Source organism: Strigops habroptila, chromosome 16 (genome assembly GCF_004027225.2).
Source record: "Strigops habroptila isolate Jane chromosome 16, bStrHab1.2.pri, whole genome shotgun sequence".
Lineage (NCBI taxonomy): Eukaryota > Metazoa > Chordata > Aves > Psittaciformes > Psittacidae > Strigops > Strigops habroptila.
In genome coordinates, this window is record NC_044292.2 from 3051864 (window position 1) to 3079078 (window position 27215).

The 27215-nt window shown below is 43.5% G+C and overlaps 1 protein-coding gene across 3 annotated transcripts in view; it reads left to right on the forward strand.

Moving 5' to 3' along the window:
• Nucleotides 1-26084, forward strand: part of LACTBL1 (lactamase beta like 1) — a 76281-nt gene extending 50197 nt beyond the window's left edge. The window contains exons 2-11 of one of the 3 annotated variants that reach the window (XM_030507718.1): nt 1408-1754; nt 2506-2815; nt 10225-10312; nt 13519-13663; nt 15071-15180; nt 16994-17151; nt 18748-18995; nt 21349-21454; nt 23228-24123; nt 24624-26084. In XM_030507718.1, the coding sequence (XP_030363578.1) occupies nt 10292-10312; nt 13519-13663; nt 15071-15180; nt 16994-17151; nt 18748-18995; nt 21349-21454; nt 23228-24123; nt 24624-24673 (1734 nt within the window). In that variant the 5' untranslated portion in view covers nt 1408-1754; nt 2506-2815; nt 10225-10291 and the 3' untranslated portion in view covers nt 24674-26084. The other 2 variants (XM_030507716.1, XM_030507717.1) reach the window with 2 other exon arrangements.
• The last annotated feature ends 1131 nt before the right edge of the window (nt 26085-27215 follow it).

The window sequence follows — 27215 nt, forward strand, 5'->3', positions numbered from 1 at the left end:
AAAGAACAGGTAGAAGGATCTGGTTTGCGCTGTCAGACAAAGAGGATGCTGAGGGGCTGGTAATTGCAGCCCACGAATATTGAAGGGCAGTTAGTTACAACTATAATAAAGCCAAACACTTCTCAGTGATACCAAGCAACAACACAAGGGCCACAGAGACAACAAAGGTTTAGGTATGATATTAGGAAAAAACGTCAACATAGCATTAGCTCTTGCTCAGTCAGATCCCACAGTGACCTCTAAGATATTTCCCAAAATATCTGTTTTTCCCCAGACCCACACTGCTCCCTGAAGAATGGACATTCCTTGTCTACAGTCTTGCATGCATCTCTCTAATCTGCACAGCAAATACCTATTAGGATTATTTTTCTTCAATATTTGTTTGCGTGGAATTCTACATACCTGAAACTTTTCACCCAGCAGACTTCAGACACATACTTGAGACTTGTTTGTACAGGAAAGGAAATGAAAAATGCAGCAGCATATTAAATTAGTCTGTGAACAATCAGTGCTGTGTAAATTTGATTGTCAGTGCCATAGTTTGGGATACTACTTACTTTGTGAACAGCCGATATAGAATAATTTTTTATAAAAATATTTATACAATGTAAAAAAAGAACGGATCACTATGGTAGCTAAAAGTGAAAGGGAGGTGGAAAATGAAGTGGAACAAGAAAAAAAATAAATTGACTAGTAGCTGAAAAATGAGTATCAGCAAGAGAGAAAACAAGAGAAGTAGAAAATTTTGACTCGTTCAGACTAAACAATATTTTACTTGTTCTTAAGGCATCACAGGGAATGAATGTAAACTGAGAGGGAGATGTATGCAAATTCATGTAAATTTATATGAAAAGCAGCATGTACCATCAGTCTCTTGGCAAGCTACCCAATGTCTCTGTGCTTTAGTGACTGTATATGACTAAGTAGGAGGTTAAAAGTTAGCGGCAATATAAATGTTGCAGTACATTACAGCCCCGAGACAGGAGTTGTTAGACTGCATTTGCACAGAAAAGGCTGGGGTTATATTTCTGCCTCCCTTTTCTCACTCTAAAGTTAACAGCGTATTCTTACTTTGTCCACTGTGAGCATGGGAAAGCCAGATACACAAGGCAGAGGAACAAGTCAGTGGACTAATATGTACAATTGAATCTGCTGGTCATTCCAGCTCCTTCTTCCTCCAATAATTTTATCACTGCGTGAACAGAAATGTTCTATATTTTGGCTTCTCCAAGGCCTGTTCAGAAGTGTCTGTGTTTGTATCCTCACATGCATGTTTCTCCTCTATTTTAGACTCTGTGTATTTAAGGATTCAACTCCTGTTTGTCAATACCATTCCTTACACCCACATAAGAAAAAAAAAAAAAAGCAAAAAAAGCTGAGTTGTTTATTCTTTGCTTTTCTTTTCAGATCACTTATTTTTAAATATTTTCTCAGAATGAAACATCTTGCGTATTCATCACTATGAGCTTCAACCTTACCTCCTGAGAGCAGTGGCCCTTGCATGTGACATGTGTGATGCTCAAGTTGTGGCCTTTACTATGACTCTGCTTGCTCTCTGCCATGATGAAACTCCACTGACGCCCAGTGGCATATGAAGACAAGCTTTGTTCTCTGTTTACCTCCAGAAATTGAGAGATTTTGATCTCTAGGCTAAACTGGCACTTCATTGTTACAGACCTTCATGCTGGCTGCTGGTCTCTGCAGTGAGTCAGGGAAGCACAGAGAAAGGCTCTTCACCAGTTCCCCAATGATGGGTTCGTACCACTGTGGCCCACACTGATGTCTGAGACATGTCCCTGTGCACATTTACAAGTGACAACAAAGTCCTGACCTGCATGGTCAGGGCAAGGCTGAACAGGCACAGGCATATGGCACATGAGGGGTTAATAAAAACTGCTGCATTAAATCATTACATTGTCACTAAAAAACCCCGCTGTTAGCCACAGGGAAAGACCTTGTCTGTAGCTCCCTTACGATAAAATGAAGGGTAATTTTATCCAGTCACCTGCTGCTGACCTATTTAAAGTACCCAGAGGCAGGGCCAGCAGGTCATTGCTGTTTCAGCCCACAGCAGCCCAGTGAGGCACCCTTGTACCACCTCTTTGGGGAACTGGGTGCCCACAACTTCTTCTCAGCCTGGACAGTGCAAGCAGGCAAGCTGGTGCTGCTGGCGGCATCACAGGGCTTCTGCCCGTGGTCAGGCTCTGTGCCAGAGGTGTGCTGCTTGGCAGAGGCTGGGATGCTTAGTGAGTAATGGAGCTGCACAAGCTTGGCCACCACCAGCTGTATCCAGGCTGAGAAAGGTCATGCCTCAGCACAGAGAGCTCAGTCTCCACACCCAGGCTTTGTTTGGGTAGCCCTGTGCATCCTTCCTCAGCACCTGCCCAAATCCCCCCATGCTCCTTTGGGTTGGGGAAGGGAAAGCTTCATTACATTAGCTGCCACTGGGTCTGCAACTTTTCAAGCTGTACTTTCAAGACTTGAATGAACTCTTCTTACTTGCAGTGGGCCAGTGCGAACCTCATGAACTTCAACAAGGCCAAGTCAAGCCTGTTTGTGCCCCTACACTGGGTCTGGGCAACGCCAAGCATGAATACAGGCTGGGTGGGGAATGGATGGAGAGCAGCCTGAGGAGAAGGACTTTGGAGTGCTGATTGATGAAAAGCTCAACACAACCCAGCCATGTGCACGTGAGCCCAGAACCCCCTGGTGTACATCCAGCAGCAGGTCGAGGGAGGGGATTCTCCCACTCTGCCGCACTCTACGGAGGCCCCCACTGCAGTCTTAATCCAGCTCTGGGGCAACAACACAAGAGGTACATGGACCTGCTTGAGTGAGTCCAGCCTCAAGTGAGGCAAGCTGTTCCAGCATCTCACCACCCTCGTAGTAAAGATTTTCTTCCTAATGTCTAATCTCAATGTCCCCTCTGGCAGGTTAAAGCCATTCCCCCTTGACCCGTCACTACAGGCCCTTGTCCAAAGCCCCTCTCCAGGTTTCTTGTAGCCCTTTTAGGCACTTGGAGCTGCTCTAAGGTCTCCTCTTATGGAGCCTTCTCTTCTCCAGGCTGAACCAGCCCAGCTCTCTCAGCCTGGCTCCAGAGCAGAGCTGCTCCAGCTCTCACTGCATCTCTGTGGCCTCCTCTGGACTCCATTGAGCAAGTCCATGTTCCTGTTGTGTTGGGAGCCCCACAGAATGCCGTGAAAAATCTTTGTTACTGTCATGCATGCTGCCTGCCCATCACTGCCTGCCTGGATCATGCAAAAGAGCAGTACATGATCTTTCCAGCTTTTTCTGCCCTTGCCTTGTACACAACCATCTGTCATTGAAGACTGACTTAATACTGGGCTGTATTAACACCAGCAAAGGTGACAAGTTATTATTCCCATTACTCAGCACTCATGAGGTCACATGTGGAGAACCATGTCCATGTTTGGGACACCATCATATGGGACAGATGTTGATGAATTCTAACGGGTGCAGAGGAGGCTTACTGAGATGGTTGGAGCTGGAGCACAGGATGTGAAAAAAGAGGAGGCTGAGGAGGATCTAACAGCCTGAAGGGGCTGGAGAAGGACAAAGCCAGACTCAGGTGCACAGAGAAAGGACAGCAACAATGGGCACATGTTGCTGTACAATGGGACATACAGGAAAATTTTTTAAACTTGAAAGTGGACAAGCACTGTTTTTTTGTAAGGAAGTTTAGCACCTTTTGTTTTTCAAAATGCCTACAGGATTCCTGTATCTTCACTTGAGTCCAGCAGTATTCTGAAATGTTAAAAATTGCACTGCTGGGCCAGCCTGAGTCTTTTTAACATACTTGTAATTGTTTGTATTTTTCTCCCTTACCTGCAAAAGGAAATAATAAGAGACTTTTCGAGAGGGAAGATGTGGATTACTAGAGCTCTGTCCTTCATTTAAGAATAATAGCCATTAAACTCCTTGTTGCTATGGGGCTGCAATTTCCAGAGGCGAAACCCATTATCAGAGAACTGGCTGCTGGCAAGCAGTTAATGAGAGAGCTTTGAAACTGCTCAGTAAAAATCCAGCTTCCCTGCAGACTTCTGACACGTATAAAAGAGAAAAGGGAGCCAAAGCTGGATCCAGCTGTGATTTGCACAGACTTGGGGTGGTGGTGGCGGCTCCATGGACTAGTGAAGCCCCTTTCAGACCTAACACAGGACAGTTTTTGCAGATCTTTAGGGCCTCTGCTGGCCTGTGACAGGTCAGGGCTCCCTGCCCTGAGCCCATACCCCTCCCTGTGGCCCAAGCCAACATCGGCATCCTGCTGAGCCAAGAAATCGCAGAGGTGCCTTTAAGCCATGAGAGAGCACACAAGAGCTGGGCATGGTGTGTGAATGAGTTCTTACATCACAGTCATTCTTCTGCTTGCACTTGGTTTTGGTGTCTTCTCTGTGTCTTTACAGTGCAAAGAGAAGCTTGGAGAGCAGCAAATCCAGATGAATGCAGCTTCTGCCTGAAAGGTGGAGCTGCACACCCACACACCAAACCAGCATGTCTCAGCAGCACCAAAGCATCCTACCAGACTGCAAAATGGAAGCGAGGGAAATGCCATGGTCCTCCTGTTCCTCTCCACTGAACTAAATCTGAAGTAGATATAGCAAAGATCCTTGCACAGAGGCATGTGGTCAAGCCTAATCCTCAGGGACAAGCGATTGGACAAAACAAGGCAACTATTGCCCTTCCTTTCTGTTTGTGTTGCGAGCACTAACGAGAATTCACATTTGTCCTTCTGTTTCTAAAAAGAGAAAGTTTTCATCTTTGTGACTGAGGAGAAAGAAAGGAAACCCAAAACATCAGGGCTCTGCTGCTCCTTGACAAAGCCTGAAAGGATGCCCAGGCTGTGACTGACACTGCCGCTGTGACTGAATGTTTCTGAGAATTTCATTCTCACACAAAGTCATAATAACAGTGTAAACATACTGTGCAGCATGAATTCCATACTAACAGTGATTATTCTAGTTGCATGAAATTCTTTCTTTAAACAGACATACTAAAGATCCCTGTTTGGGATGCTATTTTTTTTATATATACCTGGAATTGCAAAATACAAATGCAGTGTAGCTCAGTGCAGCTTTAGATGGAGAAGACCATGGCATGTGTCAGGTTGCCATAGTTATGCTGCAGAAAGTAGAGGGAATTTCCCAGTGTTTAAGAATCCAATTTTAGCATCACCACGTCAAACATTATAAGAAATGGATTGCACTCTGGGGCCAGGAGTAACAGTTTCTGTCTTTTAATTTATTTTCTAGAATCATCCTCTAGCATGGTATTTTTGTGTTGTAACCAAGAAATACAGGTTTTCATTGGAATGGTGGATACTAACCACACGACTCCAGGACCTGCAGATTTAAGAGTTAACAGCCAGAAATCTCAAAATGCACAGTGGGCAGTCTGTAGTTTTTCAGTGGCAGGACTGGACTGCCTCACATGTTAACAACCTGCAGATAAACAGTAAGGTTGTAGTATCTAGGACATGTATGTTTGCTGTCTGTGTGGCAGTTCCAGGAGCAGGATATTTTTGCATCACTGTGCCGGCAAGCTGAGGAAGAAAAAAATGCATTTTCTGCAAATGCGTTATATAAACCAAATGTATTGAAAGGAGTTTACTCGTCAGGGAGCAAGAGGGCTGTTTGCTTCCTGAGGGATGGGGAGGCAGGAGCTGAGGGCAGTAATATGGCCAGCAGAGCAGGGACCTCAACAGCCAAGACCCAGCCCTGCAGTACCCAAGTGAGGTGAACAGAGCAGCACCGGACATCGTGGCCTGGTTCAATCAAGAGTCTCCATCATCAGAGGAGCAGGTGTAGATGAGGCAGTTCCAATGTCCATCCACATGTCAAGGTCAGGATCAATGGAGTCCACAGCCAGGCATGGGAGTGGGCATGGCTGCACTGGGGACCAGTAGTCTTAGTACATAGGCAAGGACTAAAGGCTCAGGTCTTGAGCTTAAATGCAGCCCTTTGGGCCAAAAGACAGGCCATGTAGGTGGAGGCTGCAGGTAAGGCTAGTCTGGGCCATTAATGCTTTCAGGGCCCTGACAAATCCTCATGGAACATAATGTAGTACTGTCACATGGAGCAGCATTTGCCATTTCTATAGACTTTTGTTTGTTTTATCACAAATCTGTTGATAAACAGTTTTCCAATAAAAAACCAAAACCTGGGGTCATGGGATCAAGGCACGTTAAACAAAAGTGTAAAACCAGTGTGCTTCTTATTTTTAAGAAATCCTTGAAAACATGTCCCAGTTGCCTCCAATATTTCTTCTGGGGCTTCTCACTCTTGCTTTCTGAATTCCTGAGCTGGGCAATGCCAGCAAAAGGCAGTGCTGGCCACCCCCTCCGTTGCTATCTGAGTCCCCACCGTTTCTAGTATGCTTGGATACAGGCTTGTGCAGCCAGAGCCCATTTGGCAGTGTGCTCCATCTTTTGACTTTCAAAGCTCACTTCAACCATACAAAACTATCAAGAAAATGAACCGGATGGTAATGGGACACAAAGACTGACAATGGTACCCAGTAGGACACAAAGGACACCAGGTGGGACAACAGAATCCCTGGCTGAGCTCTGCAATGTGGGACTGTGGAAGGGGAAATATCTCCCTTCACCCTCATGCTGGTTCAAAAGCTGGCATTGAGAGGAGGGCAATTAGAGCTGCCAATTGCTTTTCCCGCTGCAGCTTCCCCTTTGTCACTGCTAAAAGACTGAGAGCCCAGCCCTCCTGGGATGACAGTGCGGCTGTGAGCCCATGTCCCTCAAACTCGCTCACTGCTCCCCCCAGCAGAAATAAAGTGCCCAGACCATTCATTCGAGAGCCTGCCTCAGCTCATTTTCTAATTCCTTCTTTCTCTTTAAACTACTCATACACCAGGACCTGATTTGTCCACTCAGGCTGTTTCATTTGAGAGTGTCCAAATATTTTACATAAAATTTCACCCAGACAACTTGTGTTGGTTTTGAATCATCAGATGCATAGAGCAGGAAAAAAGGCATTCCCACAGTGGAATAGCATCTATTTAAGCCTGAGTGTGCATTTCACTGCCATACTTTGTAGGCACATGATTATTCACCACTTAGTCACTTGGGCCTGTTTACTTTGTAGGTAAAGGAGTAGCTCAGAGGTGCTTTTCCTCCCAGTCTAGGAGCCAGCACATCTCTGAGCACAAAAATTCACATCTGTTCATTCTAGCTAGCAAAACCAAACATTTACAAGTTCTCTGTATAAGGATTGGCTCTGAAACAGTAGCATAGACAACAGCTCAGACATTCCTGAAGACCTCTAGGTGCATCTTTTTTTTCCTTCCTCTGGCAGGAAAATAGCAAGAATATCCTTCAAGGCAGAGATCTTACAGAACAGTACTGGGGAAAAGCCATAAGGGAGATCTTTTCCTTATGCACATGTAGTGAGTTAGCCTTGGCTAACAGCAAAACTCCCACCCAGCTGCCCAATCTCCTCCCTCAGCTGGAAAGGGGGATAACACAGGAAAAATGTAAATATATGGTCTGGCATGGTCACTTCCACAGGCTGCAGGTAATATCTACTCCTTGGGCTGCACCACCATAGAGTACCTCCTCTTCCTCCACTGACCTTGCTCTTCCTCACTGCCCTGGACTTCAAGAGAGCAGACTTCGACCTCTTCAGGAACCTGCTCAGTAAGGTTTCACAGGATAAAGCCCTAGAGGGCAGGGGGGCCCAAGACTGCTGGTTGATATTCAAAGATCACCTGCTCCAATCTCAGGAGTGGTGTGTCCTGACAAGAATGAAATGGGTCAAAAATGCTAGAAGATGTCCACAGATGGGCAAGGAGCTGCTGAGAAAACTCAAAGGGAAAAAGAAGCTTATAGAAGGTGGAAGTGAGGACAGATAGCCTGGGAGGAATACAGGAATATTGTCCAGGAAGCAAGGGATCAGGTCAGGAAAGCTAAGGCCCAGTTAGAATTGAGTCTGGCCAGGGCTGTCAAGGATAAGAAGAAGGGCTTCTAGAGGTATGTTGCTACCAAAAGGAAGACTAGGGATAATGTGGGACCTCTCCAGAAGGAAACAGGAGAACTGGCTACCCTGGATTTGGAGAAGGCTGAGGTTCTCAATGACTTCTTTGCCTCAGTCTTCACCTGCAAGTACTCTAGCTACGCTGCTGAAGACATGGAAGACAAACGCAGGGACTGTGAGAATGAAGACCTTAGGCCCACTATAGAAGAGGATCAGGTTCAAGATCATCTAAGGAACCCGAATGTGCTCAAGTCCATAAGACCAAATGAAATCCATCCGTGGGTCCAGAGGGAGACACTAACCATCATATTTGAAAAATCATGGCAGTCAGGTAAAGTTCCCGACAACTGGCAAAAGGGAAATATAACCCCCATTCTCAAGGCAGAGACAGACCAGTCAGTCTCACCTCTGTGCCTGGCAGGATCATGGAGCAGATTCTCCTGGAAACCATGCTAGGGCACATGAGGTGATAAGGAGGTGAGCCTGCCCCTCTACTCTTCTCTCATGAGACCCCGCTTGGAGCACTGTGTACAGTTCTGGTGTCCCCAACGTTAGAAGGACGTGGAACTGTTGGAGCAAGTCTAGAGGAGGCCACAAGGATGATCAGGGGGCTTGAGCACCTCCCATGCAAAGACAGTCTGAGAAAATTGGGGCTGTTTAGCCTGGAGAAGAGAAGCTGCATGTCTGACAGCTTCTGAGGGCACGCAGGTCTTTTTTGGGGGAAAGAGCAGAGCTAGCGGTTCTCAGGGAGAAGGTCAAGAAATACAGGGATAATGAGTGAACTGCTGCAAAATCACACTGAGCTGGAGACTGAAAAGCTGCCTTTTTTTTATAAGGAGCTCTGTAGAAAAGGAGTGAAAATGAAGAAGGAATGGGATGACGATGTGTAATATATAAAAAGCATGATTTACCTGCATGTGCACTTCTTTTTGATTTTGGGAGAGTATCTCTGCACAGACTGTGAAGACATGCCTGGGAAGGTTGACAACAGGGACAAAGGAAATAGGAGTTCCCAGAAACGAGGAGCCACACAACAGTGAGAAGCTTGATCAGTCATCTGCAGCCCCATTCAGCAAAATCTGGACACAACTTGGGCACAACACAGGCATATGGCTGCATAGGTTTCACTTGAATATTTTGAGCACTGTCCAAGCCTGGGCTACTAGTGAAGATACTGAAATGAAGAGATGCTATTGAAGAGAATACCCTTACCTGTGAACACCTGAAGAAGGCAATATGATGGCAGGACCCCTGAGGTACATAATCCCTCTGGATCTGGTGCATTAACTGGGGGGCACGACCATGGCCTCCTCTTTAAAGAACATTTATAATGCACTTCACATGATAATGGCAGTTCATTATTAGCATTTCCAGCTCACAGCGTGTTAAGGATACTCTCTCCCCACCTCCTCATTTTCTACTCTCCTATATTGTTTGAGCCATGAAATCACCAGCAATACTACCTTTTTGACTATATCCCTGGACAGATGCTGCATTGCTCAAGGAGGGGTGAGGCATGGCTGATTAATCTGTGCTCAGAGAGGCTGGTTGTTGGGATTAGTGCTTCAGATGCTCTTAACATCTGCAGCTCCAGAACAGCCCCAAATTCATCAGCACTGGAAGCCGGAGGGTAGCAGCAAGGCTGGTAAGAGCTGCTATGGGGGGAGTTGCCTATTGAATTGCTGCTGCCAGGTAGCAAGACAAGAGGGAGATTTTATGGGAAAGATGGTCACCATGACAGTATCTTGACACTTCCAAACCTGTCATACGGTTTCTTGGCTGTGTCTGTGATTCCCAAGACTAAGGAGGGTGCTGTTGGCTGTGTAGAGGAAGCAAGGCTGAGAAGCCAGAGAGAGGGCTGGAAGGACCCTGCAGAGCAGGCAAAATGAAAATGTGTCGGCTCTGTAGGTCTTGAAGGTTCAGTTCCTTGTGTTTGGGAGGTGGGGCGAGTGAGGATGGCCATGGGATCTGGCAAGTCCCAGAACTTGGGTTCAGCCCTTGCGGTAAAAAGAAGGTGCTGCCAAACCAGAGGCAGAAATAGGGAGGGTGTTACTATGGATTTACCTTATGTGGTTACTGTGATTTATCTCCCTGTCCAAAACCAGTCCCTCTCTGCTGGTCTGCTTATCTGAGCTGGACTTTGTTACTCTGGGCTTGCCTCCTTGCTTTGACTCAAATTTTTTTTCCTGCATAAACTTTTTTTTTGTCTTCATCACAGAGTATTATAAGCCTTTTGTTTCTGGAGACAAACAGCACAGGGAATTAGAAGAGACTTCTGAGAAGACATGGACAGCTTACAGCTGCAGGTAAGGCTCACCTTGTGCAAATCACAATCTTCTGCCATCCTTCAGACTGCCCAGAAGCTCAGGGGAAAGGAAATACCAGCTCCATCTATGTCTAGTGAGCCTGTTAGCTGGGAACGACTCCCTTGTCAATCACTGTGGGGGAACTCCAGGAGGCTATTCAAGATTAAGCCCAGAGAGTGCCTGAGCTCCTGGCTTAAGCTCCCCCTGCCTCCCCTTCCTGCAAACAGCCCAAGCTTGCCCCCTCCCAAGCCTTCCCTGGCTGGAGGCATGCAGGGGCTGTCCATCTCATGAGTTAATCGCCTCCTGTTCAGATGTTAGGAGGAGATGAAGCTGCTATAAATAGATTGTGAAGCCCTCATGGTTTCAGCTGTGATTCACACACATGGCAGAGAAGCATTAGGAAGAATTAACAATCAATCACTCAGGCCCTTTCCTAAGCGTAAATGCCATTCTGTCCCTGTCAGTTAATCTCCTTGCCCAGGGGAGGTCAGCAGCACTTTCTGGAGGGTCTGAGTGGGTCAAGTGGATAGGGAAACCCAGAGCAGGACTCTTGGTGAGCTAAAAGCAGCCACTTCAGCCAGAGTGACTGCACAGCACCTGCCTATGATACACAGATGCATTTAGGAGCATGGCAAGGCATTCTGCTCCCCTCCCACTGGGGCCCAGATCAGATGGTGTGGTTTTGTTACGGTGTGCATTTGCTGGAATGCCTGACAACAGCCTTTGGGACTGAGACGGCTTTTGGTCATGGTATGTGCAGGGGACTGGGGCTCTTCTGGCTTTACCTAACCAGTGTTGAGATGTGCCTCTGACCTAGCAGCCCACAGGGTCTGTGATAGTCTGATCAGACGAGCGCGATGGGGCAGGACAGTGTAGCTGGGTGGTCTATGTGAAATCCCCATTCCTCCCCACCCCCCAATGCAAGTTTTTTGAAGCTTAGGGGGAAAAATATATCTACATTTTCCCCATTCCCATGGGAAGCTATATGCACTTGTTCCTGCATGTATCTGCATTCATTTGCGTGTATCTAAGTGTTTGGTAGCCTCCCTTCACCTGCCTTGCTGTGTTTATGCTGTTAGCAGTGATGGTCACTGAGTAATGTAGGTGAGATGGAGAAACCAGCTGAAAGGGAGGTAAGACCAGACAGGTCCCGGAATATGAAGGAGGTATCTATCTGTCTGTTTGTCTTACAGTCTCCCAGGTACAAGGAAAGAGTGGCATTTTTCTTGAAAGGTAGCTTAGAGGGTAGAGCATCTCCTCAGGGTGATGAAAATTCCTCTCACTTTGCATATTTGTTGCCCCATCAGTAAAAGAGAGATCCATGTCTCTAGTTTCATAGTATTGCAACAGTTTTATTGCATTACCACTATATTATGGGTCAGAGAATGAAAGAGATGTTCAGAGCACTTATCATCCACAAGAGGTAGAGAGGAGTTTGGACAAAAGGATGAGAGTTCAGTGTTGGTATCTTTGGGTGTCCAGTTAGTGGTCTAGGAGTCTGGAGTTCATGAGATGAGGCATATACCAGAAAATATTTTCCTTTCATCCTTCTCTTAAGGACTGAGGAGTCAGGTTTTTTCAGTGAAGAAAGGAAAGAGGCAGACAAATGGTCAGAGGGACTGCAGGTGGGTATGGAAGTCCTCTTATTATGATGGGACTAAACCTAGAAAGTCACCCCACGACTACTCCAGAGCAAAGAGAGCTATATCCTGCTCCATGCTGCAGGAAAACAGCATCTCATTGCAGCTCTAGGCAACATATCCACAGCATAAACTGAAGCCTGCCAGCATGGGGGTGATAAAAGAGATCTCAATACACAGGGTTCTCCTTGTGTGGATATGATTTCCTGCCTACTAAGGCACTGTATGAGGTTGGTATATCTAAACTAAGCTGATTTTGGCGTCAAAATGACATTCCCTATTTAGGAACACATGTCACTTAGGCTGGAATATGGACTGCATGTGTGCTGAGGATGCTGAGGTCTGAGTGGGTCTGAAGGCACCTGTATAGTCTTATTTCATCCTTGAAAATTTAATTATGTTATGGAAGAACCTGAAGTAAGCTGCCTTCAGAAATTTGTGTGGTAATGACTGAGCAGACTAAAGGGCTTCAGAAATAATTGTGATCTATTTCTGTTATTGTACTGAAAGTGGAATTATACCCTAGAGTTTCAGCAGGGGCTAGATTCCTCAGCTAGATCCTTACAAAGCCATAGAGCTATATTCAAGTCTGGAAGTGGCTTTGCAGTTTCCCAGTTGCGAGTGACAATGCTCAGTTGAATTGCAGAAGCTTTTACATGAACATTCTTCTATCTCAAAAGATTACAAATGGGCCATGTGAAAATCTGAACAGAGTATTTTAGTCTGTCTGTCCTACAAGTGAGACCAGACAACCAGAAATAGCTTTGGAATGTGGACCATATTGAATGCAAATGGCAGGCCATATGTTGTATAACATTAATTGCCAAACTTTCAAAAGCACCCTATTGACCTCCTACAGTCAGTGAAAGAGCACAGCTCTTGCTTAGGCACCTAATAATTTGTCATCTGTTCCTTGTTTTTCTCCAACATTTAGATGTTAGTATCACCAACCTGGATGGTCTCCAGTGTTGTGAAACCTGCATGAACTCAAAATATTAGCCAGTTTTCCGAAACATGGCATCTATAAATGCCAAGCTTACAGATGGTTCATGATATAATGGGAATTACAGGCACAAAATAGAAGGGTAAAGGCAGTACATGGCAAAAAATTCCATCATTCATTTAAAAAAGCTGGATCTCCTCACATGATATGGCCTGGTGTCTGCCATGAACAGGTGCTGGACTATCAAAAAAGGGGTTGGAAAGATATACAGGTTGAGAAAGGAGGAAACGAGAGCTGTAACAAAGAACTCTGACAGTTTGGGCTGATGAGGTTCGCTTGCAGGGAGAGGAAAAGGCAAAATGTGTGGATGTTCTTCTACAAGAACAAGACCAACAAGGTAAGGAGAGTAACATCTTGTAAACAGCTTTGGAAGACAAGTCATCTCTGGTTCCAGTTATTTGAATGTGGGCTGGTGTACCCAGCTCTGATGTCACAATAGTACTGAAATTAGTCTATGTCTCTTCTGTAGTTTTATTCTCCAATGTAGTGTGCTTCTTTCACGCAGCTGATATGCACTAGAGGCAGTTCTTCTCTCTCTGAGATCATATAATTTCTGCTTACAGCAGGCATCCAGCAGCCGGAGTCTCCTCAAGCTCACTGTTATGGAGGTGAAGTGGATTCATATGTTGGTCATCTTCTTCTTCCTGTTGTCTGTTGCAATGACTGGCTGCTTTCTGTGGCAGTACAGCCTCCCCAAGGTGGAGCCCAGTGAGTAGTCATCTTTAATCTTGGTCATGGTTTGGCACAGAAATTTCTGAGACCAATAAATGCCTTTCTCTCCATGAGGACTTTTTTCTTCAAAGAGCATTTCCTCAAGCAGCACACAAATTTGCTTCCTCCCAGCTGGTGCAAAGACAGAGAGGAGATGAACACTGGGTTGATGGAGTACCATGTAATTCTGTTGGCATCCAGAGAAGCTGCATCACTTCTGACACTAACGTAGCCTAATTGATATACCAAGGAGACATTTTATTTTATATCCTCTATTATTTTCTTCAGCATCCTGTTGTAAAAGTCACTCCAGTTTACAACAGGTTTTGTTTTACACCTTACCATGTGCTTCAGCTTATGGGTTCTCCCTTTCCTATTCCCATAATCTAAAATCTCTGAACTGGCCCAAGTCCCCGGTTCACACTAGAACTCCTTCATGTTAATTTTAGAAAAGTCAGCAGATAAACTCAAGGCACTGTATGCATGAGAATGAAATATACATAGTGTAAATGGATCAGAGTTTTAGGTAGCCCAAAGTTGGCAGAAAATCCACAGTGAAGGTGCCAGACATACTTAAGAGACCAGTGTCTGAAAAGATTTCAGACCCAAATTTTTATCACAGAATATCAGAGGCTGCCTGTAGGCTTTTGTGTATCAATCCTCATCCATCTCAAAGTTTTCATAGTGCCATTTCTCTTCTCATGTGTATTTCTAGTGCTTCGTGCTTAGATGGTAAGTGAAAAGATAAATATTTTGTTTACAGCTTACAGAGCAGAGGAACTGTATTTATGAACACCTTGGGATCAACTGGGAAAATAGTGCCTCCAAGTAAGAGATTTCCCATCTCTCACTGAGTTGAAAGATCTCTGCTTGCCACAGAAATTTAAGATATGTCTCTGGCATATGCAGGATACAGCTAATTCAGAAGACAGCCGATATACTAGATATGCAGCCTATCAACTGTTACAGTGTTAGATTTCAGTTCACTTCTACATCTATTTTCTAAGGTTACGATATGCATGGATACAACTCTGTCCTGAACCCAAACTCAGATTTTACTCTAGACATGGGCAGGGGTCTAAAACCACTATCAGATACCCTAGAGAGTCTTCTGTAGTGCCAGATCCTTACTCTTCCTGGTTGCAGTCAGTTGAAGCCTACTGCTGTTCCTGTCCATCCCATGTCTAACCCATGTTGGAACAAGCAATAACAGAGCACAGTGCCCTCTTCAAGTTCTGTTTTATGTGAGATAGAAACAACCCACAATTATCTCTTTCCTGTGCAGAAGTGTCCTTCAGCTTTGGACAACACAAGCAAGAAAGCTAGTGCTGACTGCTGGATGAGGTCAAAGCTTGTTAGTGTGTCTATTGAAGTCATATATTCTACTTTTGAAATCTTTTCCAGGACCATCTGTGATGGAAGTGAGATCAGAAGCTGTGCAAATGTGCCCCCGCTATCCTGAACCAGTACCACTGGACCACCCAATCCCCATTCTGAAGGATGCATTGGAGAAGGTCTGTGAGAAGGGAACAGAGGGAGACAGCTTCTGACTGCTTTTCTGAAGGCGTAAAGGGGAGAATATTTTGCTCCTTAGCATCTCTGGGGAAGGAGGTGGGGAATCAAGGAAGTGGAGAATGTGTGAATCTGGAAATGGGTATTTAAAACTTCACTGAACCTACAGAACAGGTCAATATGCAGTTATCCAAAGGGTAAGGTATAATGAAATAACATTGTCCACCAGAAGGTGTGGAGATCATACATAAGCAGAAAATGGTGGCTTTTGGCATCTTGTATACTATTAGGCAGCCCTCATATCCTGGGAAGTAAGTGACTCATGTAACAAGTTCCTATTCATCAGTGGCTGCCAATTCCTTATTTTATTGCTTTGCTGGCTTTCCCCATGCTACTGCTTAAAAATTAAAAAGCTACTTGTAGGTAACTACAAGGAACAGAATGAAGGGAAAGGAGAAGAGGAAGGGGACCTGCATATGAATGAGAGAGACCTGCTTTTCTTCAATATGATATACTGTCTCTGAAATGTTAGCACTGTTTGAAATTCTGGTAGGCTCTATTTGCAATGAGGAAATGCTGCAGTATTTCCTGTATGACTGTATGGACAATAAGGACAGCCATGCTCTGACAGGACACGCCTGATTTTGTAGACCTCTGTCCGATGTCATTTTTGATGAGTTGCTTAGTTATCAGAGCTGTGGGACACCTCTGATAATTCTTTTTACCCGTATTTAATTCTTTTCCAGCTCTGGCATACTCTGGTGGAGATGAGGAAAGTCAGTACTGTATGCAGTACTCAAGGTGCAAGTGGATCAGGGTTTTATACAGTAATAAAATGGTGGTTTATGTTTTATTTTATGTTTTTTCTCTAATAATCCCTCATATTTGATTTACCTTTTTTCTCTGGCACAGCACTAAGCAAGTGTTTTCATAGAAGCATCCATCATAGCCCCAAGATCTTGTTCCTGGGTGCTAAGACCTGTTCACTGCCCATCTGTGTGTATGTATTCTGAAGCTAGGGTTGTTCTCTTGCATGCACATTGCTTTATCTACACTGAATTTCAATTGCTATTACTCCGCATTCATTTTTATGAAGACTCTGCCGCTGTCTCTGGGGTTACTGGAGAGAGGTATTTTATTATTAGGATTAGTCAAAGAGGTGGGGGAATGTGCAGAACATTGAGTGTCCATCAGAGTCATCTAACCTTCCTTCTTTGTGCTCCTTAGAAATGAAGTACCCAAGTACTTTGATGTAGGCTGGTGAAACTATTCTCATTTTGTAGATAGAATAAGGCACAGAGAACCAGAATACGAGATGCATAGAAAGTCATATGTATTTGAAGGGGGCTTAGGCACGAGCACCTCAAGAGTGAATCTTCAGATGCCCTTTAGGTTCTACTTCAGTCTGTGGACACTTGAACCCACTGTTCAACTGTCCATAGTCTATCACACTGACTTAGACAAAACTACCATACTGTGCCAGGCCAGGGACCTGGGAACTGGGACTCTGGACAACACCAGATGCAATCATATTACATTCAGGGGAGGACTTTTACCTAGCTTGAAACTGGAGAGTGACACTCATTTATGCATAAGGCTGAAAGGAACATTTCTCTTCTAAGAAATAATTCAGCATAAGCAATTCAAAAGAACAGTACAGTTAAAATATTTTTTTTTTGCCAAAATGCATTTGGAAAAAATTACTCTCAAGTGTTTGGAAGTAAGGAGCGCAGATGGTTTTCTACCACCTGTAACAGACTATATGCATTGTAAGACTCTTGATTTGAAAATTCATAATTTCCCTCCATTCTCCAGGTAGATACAATGCTGCGCCAAAAGATTCGTAGCTCTGGTCTCCCTGCCATGTCTGCCATTGTTGTCTACAATGACACTGTGCTTTGGACAGGCAACTTCGGGAAGAAGAATGGTTCAGACCCCTCCTCAGTGGTGCCCAATGAATACACTATTTACAGGTGAGACAGATGTATCGGATGCCTGAGTGCTAGAAAAAGAGCAGATACACATACCTGGTAACTGGGTAGAATCACTGTCACAAACCGCATCTTCTACTGTCTCAGGTCCACTGCAGAAACCTCTTCAGTGAAAATTTGTGAGACAATGCTTCAGCTAGTCCTTAAATTATCATATGCTTGTGGTTTACTGAGTTGTTTACTTTGAATTTTTTTTTTAATTATTTTTAATTTGATCTGACAATATTTTAAATTGGAATAGCAGTGAAGAACCTGAAAACATACTACTCCTTTCATATGAATGTCTTCATGCTTTGGGGAGGCCTAAGGCACAAATCTGCAGACAGAGCTAGCACAGATTTTGTGAACAGTGAGGAGATGGTGCCATAGGATAAGAAAAATTAAAAAAAAAATTGGTCTAGTGAAAAATGGGGTTTGGGAAGAATATCTGCTGAACACATGAAGAAGACCTGTACACTTGTACATCTCCCAGTGAAGTCAAAGCCATATTGACCATTACTTTTTAGATGAAGATAAATAGAATCTAGCTCTTAGTGTGCGGTAAAAAAACCCCAAAAACAAATACAGAGGAAGTGTTTACTTCCTTTAAAGATCTGTTTTCAGTGCATTATAACTGTGCTGTATATGAAACATATGGGGTGCACACTTACTCTCAAATGTTGTCCTCAGAATAAACAATTTTGGAAATTTTCACCAGCTGTGATTACCTGTTTTTTCCCCCTCTGTATATCATAGTATCATTTTAGTTGGAAACGACCTTAAATTAAAGGTCATGTAGTTCCAAGCCCCTGCCACTGGCAGGCATAGGAGAACCCATCTCTGGGTGGGCTTGAATCACCAACCTTTCAGTTAACAGCTGAACATGATGACTGATTGCACGACAGAGACCACCCCAAAAATCTTACTGCCAGTCAGCATGATTTGTGGTTGGAACTACCACAGTATTTGATCCTCTGACTTTTGTTCTTGATTAATTTAAACATTCTTGGCAAATGCTCTTGCTCTAGGTTGTCTTGTGTCAGTCCAAGAATTTCACCTCTAGCGGCACAATATGAATGCTCCTGGCCATCCCTCTTAATCATGACCCCACTTCTGAAAGGCAACAATATAAAACCAAAATCATACTCCAAAAGACCTTTTGTAAATCTGACACTGTTCTGAAGCCACCCAAATATCAAATATTCTGAATATGAAATGCAAAACTTTATGGCATTTTAACCTTAAAATTCTAATAAACTACTTGCAATTTGTTGTGGTATTTACTAAGCAATTATTTACAAAATATGACAGTTTATGAATACTAAATGAGCAGAAAAAGATCTGTAGCCCACTGAACTACTGGGGATATACTTCTGAAGTTTATGTTGTAGTCTATAAAGGCCAGAATTAGGGATATTAATTCCAGTTTCTTACTTGCATTTTAGCCATTCCCTTTTGAATTAGCAAAGGTGTAGCATGTGAAGTTACAGGCAGTAACAGTCAGTTGGGTGATCCCATCTTCCTCTCAAATCACGTTTTTTTAACGCTTAGTGTTTGTTCCTTAATAGAATTTAATGCTAAATGTTTGTTCCTTACTAGAATTGCCAGCATCTCCAAGATCTTTCCCACCATTATGTTGTACAAGATGTGGGAGGAAGGAAAAGTCATGTCTCTTGATGATCCATTGGAACGTTATGCCCAGAACTTTGTTATTAAGAACCCTCTGGGAAGGCTCAAGGAACCAGAACAGAGATACACAGCAGATGGGCTGATTTTTTTGGAAAAAGGCTCAATGCCACTTAAGCCATCACCTGTTACCTTGCGCAGAATGGCCAGCCAGCTCTCAGGTGAGACAACACTGCTACTTGCTTGCCCTCTGCCCACCACTGTACCACTTGAAAGAGTCCACAGACAGAACAGACCATGTTCCAGGAATAAAAATGATTTCTGTTGAGGTTATTTCCCGGTTGAGGCTATTTCAACTTTGCACGTCCCAGAGGTCAGACAAGACCCTTGGAAGCAAGCTGCCAGCAGCTTCATGAAGTGTTAAAAGGAAATGCTTGTCCAGGCCACCTGCTAGGAAAGGGGCCAAGCTGCATTGTGGGCTGGGGAACTGTTTTTCCTGTACAAGGTGAATATATATTTCTTTCAACACAGTAGCATGACTGGAAATCAGGCTCCAATTGCATAAAGAATTTTTGAACTCTAGTACAGGGTGCTTTCATTTTTCTGGGATATAGAGTTGATGGTCAAAGTGGCACCATCCATCTTTGCTTTGAACAGATGCACCTTGATCATTGAGCTAAATTGAGCTGCCACTGTGGTTCCCGATCTGGGATTCCTGAGCTATTGCTCGTAGAAGACTGTTAATCTGCTGCTACCTTCATAATTGGGTAATTCTTACATTAAGGTAGAAGGAGCTCACAGGACTCAGGAGAACTTTAACCTTTCTCAGAAAGCAAGCTGCTAATACTTGACTCGGATATTCCAGAATTTAATGGCCAAAGAGATTGCTGATATCTCATGTGGCATTTGAATTAAATTCTGTAGGACCTTCATTATTCCAGATTGGAATAAATGCCTTAAAATTAGGACTTAAGATCAAAATAGCATGCAAGCAAAGTGCAGTACCTCAGGACAGGGTACAGCATCACCCAAAACAAGCCAATATCAAAATGAGGGTTCCCCAAAAAGGAAAGATGTGACTGAAGTCTGGAAACAGAAAAAGAACCCAAAGCGGCCAGTGCAGGAAGCAGAAAGATGTATGCATAACTCTGCCGAGCCCCTCCCCCTGAAGACAAGGTCTTGCTCTAGGCAGTCCTCAGAGACACAAACTCTGCCTGGTCCCCTCTGACTCTCAGGACCTGAAGCTGGCCTGGGTGCTCCTTGCAGGAGCAGCATGTGCTGAGGCTGCACTTCCCAACTTTGCTGCAGTTCCCTGTCACCTAGTAAGGTGTGAGGTATGCCCTAGAAATACTTGCAGGAAACATATGTCAAAAGTGTTCCTGGTCATAGCATATTTATTTGTAAAGTGCAGCCATTCCATTGCTACCATCACTGTGCTGGATTTGTGCTCCTGCTTAGTTCCTTTTACATTCCTATGTCTTTTTTTTTTTTTTTCCAAAATGTGGCCCAAATTTCCCAGACCATATCAGCAGGCCACAGCAACCAGCTTGGACCCTTACAATTTAGTAAAAGGAGAAGCACAGTTTAAATTCCCAATTGAAAATCAAATGAATGTTGAGGTCACATGTTACATTTCCTGTCTGTCAAAAATCAAAAAGGAACAGGTTCTGCTTAATATCAAGATCAAAACCACTGCATGACATATTGTAAAGTGTTTTTCATCTAAATTCTTCCAGTGGAAACTGATCTATAATATAGCCTTTTTATCACGGCTTTTCTTCATTGCATATTACAAAAGTAAGTCCAGAGATTCTTCTCTGAAACACTTGATGGGTACATCGCTAGAGAGAAGCTCCAGCTTGTTAAAACTATGATTTTCAAATATATATGAATGACAGTATGAGACACTATTGTAAATTATTAGCAGTATGCTTGTCACTTCACCAGTTAGCAGCCCATGTGGTATAAATCAATGACTGGATTTTCTGTGATGCTCACACATTCGCTGATATACCATTTCTAAAGAACCTCAAGAGAGACATTGCAGTGCTGTCATGTCACTGGTTGAACTTTCCCAGTGGTGCAGCAAGGTCTGCTGCGGTTGTGGCAGGTAGGAAAGGAAGGAACCCACTGACTACTGGAAGATGGTCAGCTGCACAAATAACCACAGACCAGAAGCAGAAAAAGTGCTCTCATTCCAGTTCAAATCCCAAGGTCAGGCCAATTGAGAAAAACAGCTGTTGCTACTACAAAAGAATAAGGTCTTAGTCAGCTTTGCCATGATTCAACATGTGGTCACTGAGCAGACGATTGCAAGTCATTTTTCTGTCATGTACCCTTCCTGCTTTCCTTCTAACCTCTTAATCAAAGTCAGCTATAAACTGCAATGAGGATTTAATTCCAGATGTAATCCAGGTCCTTGCAGCACATTTGCTATGTGTATAAAGCACTTGTGCATCACTGTTATTTCCATCGTGATTTTGAATCTTGCCTTTTGCTCACTCTTCACCTCACTAAAAGTTTCCTGGACCATGATTTTTCTCAAACTGTTAACTTCTTTTTTCCCCGGCACAGGTCTGCCCAGGAGGCTGCGATCTACCAGCCTGCTGTGGAAGGGCAATACACAAGATGCTCTAGCTCTCCTGAAAGATGATGTCTTGGTTGTTGATCCAGGAACGAGGTCAGATATATTCACTTACAATTTTTCGGTTGGGGTTTCTATTCTCCACTGATATTAGCCCCACCTGCAGTCTCTGTGGCCCATGGATAAAAGACAGTGATTCCTAAACGGAGCTTCAGCCATCTACCCATACCCTGTCTTAGGTTGGAAAGAGTGACTGTTGGAGGGGCCAGGGGTTCTTTTAATTTGTATAGAGCCTGAGTGAGAAGCTTAGATGAGGTAAACTGCTATAGTGAAGTCCAATAAGCCTTAAACTGTAAAAGATGCAGATTTTCAGAAGTGAAAAGGTATGTTAATTTAATCAGTTTAAATCTTCACAGATTTCACATAAAATCATGATATGTCCATAGTGATTTGCATTTACCTAAATTACCTAGTTCTATTAATATTTGTTACAGTTTACATAGCCTGAGTTACAAACACTCAAAAATATGAACAGGGTCCAGCAGGTGAAGGAAAGGATCCAGACTAACTGGCAAAAATCTTTCTCTAAGTCTGCACAATTTTGCGGGAATAGAATTACATTCTGAAATAATTTGTCTAGGGTTGCTGAGGACTCACTATGCTTGAAGTCTTCAAGCTTAGAAAACTCAACAGCTTGATCACAGCCACCTTGTATGTGGCCACCTGAGCTCTGTCCCATGTCATGTAGGAGGTAACAATAGGTGTTCCTTAAAGGATTTTAAAACTTTAATACCATCATCTTCTTTGGTATTTATATTACGCTCACCATTAAAATACGTAAGGACATCCACTCATAGACTCTCAACCCCTTATTGCTTGACATATTGATAGTTCTAACTCTGTCTCCCTGTTCCTGGATATACTTGACAGCTAAGATAATTTTTCCTAAATGAAATTCCCATTCATTGGTATAGAAATATTATAATATTTTTCTAGGGATGTTTATTTCAGATAGAAAAATTTAAATCCAGAATGTGTTTATTCTTGGGTAGAAATATATATGCTCATCATGCTTTTATTCAGCTAGATGGGCTGGAAATGATTGAAGTGGTACCAAATTTAAGACCTAAATAAATTTGATCAGGCCTCAATGAGATGCGTGGATTTACACAATTAAAAAAATAAAACAAACAAGGTTAAAAACACCATGTATTTTCAAAATGTGTTTGAAAAAACTTGCCCATATATGTCTTCATGCTATTAAACTTTGTTCAAGTGTAAAGACTTAAATCACTTTATGGATATTAAAGACTGAAGCACTCAGGTGTCTTTGATGACTCAACATTGCTGGATTCTGCTTTGTAGACTTTTAAGTGCTTTTTAAGTGCTTTTATCTTAAGGTAGGTTAGGTGCTTAAGTGATTATACCATGTTAAATCTCCAAAGAGGCTTACCTGGGATTTTGAGACCTTTAAGGAAAGCACCTCTAACTCTCAGCTCTGCTCTTAAAAAGAATGGACATATTATTTGTTGAAAAATTATAAACAATAAATCAGATATGCAAATATACAGTTTTTTGCATAAAGGGGTTTTTTGTTTTCCACCTCCAGCCCTCTTTCTGTACATAGTGGTTAAATAGTTCTGCTGAAGTTACTGTAAGAAATTTATTTCTTGACTCAACAACAAATCAAGGCAACAACATTCAGTTTTTCTCTGTCCCTCTTTCATCTCTCCTCCCTTTAACATGTCATCTGATAAAATGAGAAATTTTCCCCAGAGAAGGGAGACCTAGCTACTGGTTTTGCATAGTCATACCCACACTGTATCATTGAGGTAAGGCTGATCCAGATATATTCCTCTTCCTTTTCAGATGCCATTACAGTAATTTGGCCTTCTCACTGATGGCGCATGTGCTAGCCGACCATACAGCTGAGGGGCAATACCAGCGCTGGATCTCAGAGAACATCCTGGACCGCTTGGGCATGGAGGACACTGGCTTTGACATCACGCCACCGATCCAATCCCAGATGGCTGTGGGTTTCTACGGTAGCCGGCAGCCAGCCCCTCTCTATGACCTTGGCTGGTACAGACCTTCTGGCCAGATGTACTCCACAGCTGCTGACCTTGCCAAGCTGGCAATGGTCTTCTTAGGTACCTATCACCGTCGTCTCCTGGCACCTGATACAGTGAAGACAATGCTCACCCCTTTGTTTAAGTGCTCCACTGAATACTTTGCTAACAAGACTGGCACACCCTGGGAGATTAATGAGCAATTGGGATATGATGTCATTAGGAAGGATGGAGACCTCGATGGTTATTCAGCAACCTTCTCTCTTATCCCCAAGCTCCGCCTGAGCTTCATTGTGCTGATGGCAGGGCCCAGGCCTCAAGGTGGAGATGTTGTGACTCAGACGTATGATTATCTTATTCCTGCCATGGAGACGGCATTCAGAGAGGCAGAGAAAAGCTTGATTCCTCCTCCAAGTCCAGGCCCTTATGTTGGCTACTATACCTATTCCAACCTGACTTTCTATGAGATCAAAGTTGGACCTGGTGGGGTGCTGATCATGCAGCAGTTTGGGCCTCACGTGGAAGAGCTGATTCCTGAAAAGTACCGGACAATCAAGCTCCACCACCTTGAAGATCGTGTTTTCCAAGTAGTTTTTGACAAGGAGTTCCCATGTGTTCTGCACCTGGGCTCTGCCTCCATCTCACTGGAGACCCAAAATGGGCAGCTATTTAACTTTTATCCATTTGATCGCAAAGGTTTGTCTCCTGGTTTTGATGCACCAGGGCTGAACACATACAATGTGGCGCGTGTACTTCGTAAACCTGTATTCTACAGCTAAATGTCCCCCTACTTTTCTGACCACTTTTGGGGCATGGCTCCAAATCTATGTCTTACCAGAATCTCCTGTCTGTGTGGATTTATGGCTGTATTTAAAAGGGAAAGATGGTTGCAATTGACTTTTTTGCCCCAAAAATATGTCACATCCCACTTTTAAAATTACTTTAATGGCTTGCAATCCCTGGCAGTGTACAACGGGGCAGCTAGCAACTGAGGATGCTTGCAGAAAACAGAGGTGAGAACGTGCTGGATGGATGGAATTTAGATGTCATTTAAAAAAAAAAAAGAAAAAAAGACAAGCAATTAAGTCTCCACACTTACAGTGTCTGTTTGATGACCATTGTGGTGATTAACTGGTATCATCAAAGGGCTGAGAATTTCCTATGTTTCTCAGAAAATCTAATCTTCTTCAATCCAGGGCTCTTCAGCAGGCCATCTAACATGAAGACGATTCCTCACCTGGTTTAGCCAAAAGCATCATGTGCTAGAAAATGGCACCAGCCTACCAGCCCACCAGCCCTGCTTGTGATACCTGGGAAGTGAGGGTCCATTTCTTTCCTAGATCACATGAACACCATGAAAAGAGCAGACAGCAATGTGGTTATGTCTTATCTCCATGGATTTCTGCAAAAGCAGTGGTCACACAAAGGATGTTGAAGCACTTCAGTATTAAAGCTGAAGCTTACTCCTGTGAGCGGGCACATATGAACATATGCTAATATATTCCAGTTGGACTCAAGTTTGTGTCTATGTCAGTATGTAGGAGATAGTGTGAGTGTGGCATTTAAGTACAGGGATGCATGGGAATGTGTGCTTTGGGTAGGGTGCCTGTAGGCATACATACCCATGAGGGAGCATGCTAGCGGTAAAGTGCATTAGCCGGCAGAACTCTGTCTTTAGGACAGGTGTACCAGCAAGCAACCTGCAAAGCCACAGGTGCATTTTCTTCTCCCTGCTTGTGCCCACTCAATGCCAACACCATATCACTGTGATGGGAACAGTGTCAGGCATGAGTGCAAGACAGAGCAAGTATCACTGACTAAGAAGTCTTGGCTCCTGCAATGCCCATTCAAGTTTAGGAGAATATTGTGATTGCAGCCCTAACTAGACCCTGAAATAAAAGCAAGCAGAGCATCAGGGCAAGATAACTCTTACCTTCAAATGAATAGCCATCTGCAGAATATGGCAATGGCTGTACAGTCTGGAAATCCTGAAGGAAGTGCAAAAGGGTAGGCATACTAGCACAAAGACCCTTTAAAATACATGTTCTCATATACCATAACTGAGTTTAGGTTCTCTTGCAGAGTAACTTCCTTCTACTGCACATTTACCCAGTGTCTGGAAAGTGGACGTGTCTCAGAGAGGATTAGAAAATTACTCTCCCTGCCTCCCTTCTCTCGTCTTTCACTCTTTTCACTCTGTGTGCCGTTCTTCAGCTTCAGTTTTGAGTAGAGAGACCATCACTGAAGGCCTAGAAATCTATGATTTGCAAACACGGTTCCCTGCCTTTTTTCAGACAGTTTCTGTTCCCTGATAAAGATACAGAATAATGTAAACCTTGCCTTACAGGTGGTCATAGTTGCTGCTTTATTGGTTTCCTCTGGACTTTGTAGGTAATTACATTTTATATGTAATATGAACCTCATATGCTCAAGTATTTAATCTGGGCTATAGAAACAGCAATAAAATCTATGCAAATTTCTTCTGCTGTCAGGTATGATCATGCCCAGAGGTATGTGTGCAGGCAGATATGTTGCACTATGGTTGATTTCCTGTAGAGCTGCCTATACTCTCCATGGCATGCCTGACACAACATTGCTTTCCAGGCTTTGAACTCACAAGATGTAATATCTGATCGCAAGATATTCAAGCAGTCTAACCAGGGTCTTTTTGAGTGAGGGCTATGTGCCAGTTTGGGTCAGTTCTTCTTGCTTTGGAACAAAAGAAGTGATTGTTTACCCATCAGCTACCCTTAAAAACTTCCAAGAATAATCAGGATTTCTACCCCATGTCACTGTCTGGTCAGGATGACACACCACTGGATCGTCTCCATCTGTCTGATGGAGAGGATAATATGTTTTACTTTTCCATCAGTATTGCAGATACTAACAAGTCTTTCCTTTTCTAGTGAGTCACCCTCAAACCTGTACATTGGCACTTTTTGGTGCTCTCGTTCATTCTCATTAACAGCAAAGTATAGCTTTTTGCTATTTATAGTGTGAACACACACCTGAAGTGAAGCTCATTTCAGTAAACCTTGGGTCACACTGGGAAGGCGAACAAGACCATCCTACATTGCCCTTTGGGCAGGAGAGCAGCCTTAACTGATATGGAGAGGTGCAAGGAGACCTTGGGACTCCTGTAGAGAGGACTTGGCAGAGGCTGTATGTGGCAGGCAGGATAAGGTGGAGTTCTGGATGACCGCAGCCATCCACAGAAAGCAGCCAGAGTCACAATACTGAGCCAATGCTACGAACAAAAATGTCCAATTTCTTTCTGTCACTTGATGCCTAACAATATCCTAAGAGAAGCTTCTGTGACCTGGTGTGACCTGACTCACATTAGCGGTGCTTTGTTACAGCCTTAACAGTTCTTCATAAACTTTCCATTTTAATGCAGAATCAAAGTTACCATTCTGAGTAATTTCTTAAGTTTTGTGTATGCTTGCTGCTGAATTAAAAAATATCCCAGTGCTATTTCATCCATGTCAGACATTGGCTCCAACAATAGGTAAAACAAACATAAAAATCTACACAGCTGCCCACTTTTCACAGAAGTGTTTTTTTAAAAGGTGACCAGATACGTCTGCAGCAGCCTACAGATATAGTGTGCTTAAAAGTGTTTTTATAATTACTCATGAGGGAACCAAAAAATAGAATATGCTTCATTAACTTTCCCAGCTTCAGTAAGAGACTAGAACAAAGCTTCCTCATTGGTTCAGGACAGAAAATTCTGCTCTAAGGAGCACCAGCGAGACCCCATAATGTTGTAACAGTGTCCCTGAAAACTA